The 2,569-nt window shown below is 61.0% G+C and overlaps 1 protein-coding gene across 1 annotated transcript; it reads left to right on the top strand.

Annotated features, from left to right (window-relative positions):
• Window positions 1-24: 24 nt before the first annotated feature.
• ACA1_316960 (kelch repeat protein) lies at window positions 25-2,563 on the top strand (the record flags this gene model as incomplete). The annotated part of the gene is made up of 12 exons (XM_004335725.1): window positions 25-174; window positions 324-429; window positions 595-746; window positions 836-932; window positions 1,072-1,155; window positions 1,232-1,283; window positions 1,399-1,496; window positions 1,560-1,712; window positions 1,846-1,955; window positions 2,114-2,177; window positions 2,267-2,385; window positions 2,479-2,563. Coding segments are annotated over 12 exons (1,270 nt in total), but the record flags the coding sequence as incomplete, so codon positions are not given.
• Between the last annotated feature and the right edge of the window lie 6 nt (window positions 2,564-2,569).

The raw sequence follows: 2,569 nt of genomic DNA, 5'->3' as shown, positions 1-2,569 counted from the left end.
AAGAGAAGCAGAGAAGAAGAGGCCATGGCGTCGGTGGTGCAGCTTGCGGACGAGGTGCTGGTGGGCGTGCTGAGCTGGCTTTCGGCGGACGGCCTGGTGCTCTCGCGTCAGGTGTGCCAGGACTGGCTACGCGTGGCCGACGACGACCTCCTCTGGCGCCCCCTCGTCACCTCCGTGCGCCCCCCCCCAATAATTCAATATACAATTATTTTATTTTTGTGCACCTTGCCCCTGCAAAACTAATATAAAATAAAATAAAATACTCAGATCTTTTATTCTTATTAAATAAATATTCTTTAATTTTGGTTGTGTAGCGATGGCAGGTGCTGCCCAAGGACGAGGCGTGGGCGGCCCAGCTGGGCGGGCCGGGCGGGTGGCGTGGCCTCTACATTTTCAAGCATCGCTTCGACCAGTACTGGGACCACCAGGGTACCGCTGGCCGGCCGGCCCTCCTGCAGAACCTTAGAACCGCACTCACACCAGTGTGTCGTGTGTGTGTCGTGTCGTGTCGTGTGCGTGTATGTCGTGTCGTGTCGTGTCGTGTCGTATGCGTGCGTGCGTGCGTGTGTCGTGTGTGGTGTGTATCGTGCGCAGTGTCTATGTCGTGGAAGCTGGTCGAGGACCCACTTCGTCTCACGCAGACGGACCAGTGCGCGATGGCCGTGCTCGACGACTACGTGTACCTGTTTGGCGGGCGCATGGGCCAGGTGGCCAGCAGCGACCTCTGGGTCTACTCCGCCTCCAAGGTCGGCCCCGCCGGACTCTGCCTCACCACTGCACACGACACGACACGCACCACGGCGTGTGCGCACTCACGCCATGTCTCTCGCGACAGGGCAAGAAGCTGAGGGGCATCGTGATGCAGCGCCCCCGGGCGCAGTACAGCACCGCCGACGAGTGGCCAGCCGGCCGGATCTACTCCAACGCTGCAGGTGTGGCGTGTGGCGTGTGGCGTGTGGCGCGTGGCGCGTGGCGTGTGGCGCGTGGCGTGTGGCGCGTGGCGTGTTGAGTCGTGTGCGGCGGTGACACGTCATCAAAGACTCATCCTCGCATTGGGGGAGGGGCTTACAGTCACCGAGGACCGGTACCTCTATGTCTTCGGCGGCAGCGGAGACTGGGGTGCGCTGTTCAACGAACTCTGGGTATTCGACACCGGTACGCGCCCAACCACAGTCACCACCATCACCACCCCGCATAGGGTGCGCGTGCATTCTGACCGTCGTACGTGCAGTCACGCACAGATGGAAGGAGGTGGAAGCCACCGGCGATCCGCCTCAGGCCAGGTCAGTCGCCTTGCAACTCTCATTTCACACGACGCTACGGCAAGCACCTATTGGCCCTGAGACCCGAGCGCTTACCAAAGGGCTGGCCCTTTTCGCTGTGCGTGTGTGTGAGCAGGTGGACCCAATCAGTGACGGCCGTCGGCAAACGGTTGTTCGTATTCGGCGGCTGGACGCACGACGCCAACTTCAACGACCTCCACATTTTTGACACGGGTGCCTCCCGCTTCTCCCACGCGTGCGGTGTGTGTCATCGTTCTGTGTCTCACGCACACACAGAAACCAAGCAGTGGAGCATTGGAGAGATGAAGGGCGACATTCCGCCGCCCTTGGGCTGCCACACTGCATCGCTGGTGGGCAAGTACATCTTCATCTACGGCGGCGATGACGCTCAGCTGCACATCTACCACGACATCTATCGACTCGACACTGGTACAGACGACACGCACACGCACACGCACACGCACACGCACACGCACACGCACACGCACACGCACACACCTTGATGACACCGGTACATACGACACGCACACGCACACGACTTGATGACAAATGGGTTTCGCAGAGTCGCTTGTAATTGAGAAGCTGGCTATCAAGGGCGAGCTGCAGCCGGAACGGCGGGAGAGCCATGACGGCGTGGTGGTGGGCAACCACATCATCTACTACTCCGGCCAGGTGCTCACCTCACCACCGCCACACGCGCACACGCGCACAAGACACACTCATGGCGCACGTATGGGTGTTTTGTTGACGCCCGCGGCCTTTCCGTTGCTATGGGTTAGCGCCCCCAACAAGAGAGCGGAGACGTACCGTACCCTGTGGAGGCGCGACAGCGCGGCACCGACATCGCGATCTTCAACACCGACGCGCTCACCTGGCACCACCCGCGCATCAAAGGTGCGGCCCTTCTCTCCCCCCCCCCCTTACATCGTAGCATTTACTGATGTTCTGTGTCGTCGTGTGTGGCGTGCGCCGCGTCATTGCAGGTGGACCAGTGGGACTGAATTGGCACAAGTTGTCGTTCGTGGGCAACAAGATCCAGGTGTGGTTCGGCGCGACGGAGGACCCGTTGCCCTCGAAGCGCAGCGTCGGCATCATCTCCCTCGTACGACTACCACGCCACACCCCTTTGCAACCCACTGTCTGTGGAGGGGCCGAGAACTGACCATCTTCTCACAATCGGGCCACACGCGCCCAGACGCCAGAGTTCGGCCAGCAGGGACCGTGGAAGGAGGCGCGGACAAGGAGGGCGAAGGACAAGTGCGTCACTGCAGTAGGCACGTACGGGC

The sequence above is a fragment of the Acanthamoeba castellanii genome (assembly GCF_000313135.1).
Source record: "Acanthamoeba castellanii str. Neff unplaced genomic scaffold scf7180000083984, whole genome shotgun sequence".
Lineage (NCBI taxonomy): Eukaryota > Discosea > Longamoebia > Acanthamoebidae > Acanthamoeba > Acanthamoeba castellanii.
Note: the sequence above shows the minus strand (reverse complement) of the source record. Positions and strands in the feature narration are given on the sequence as shown.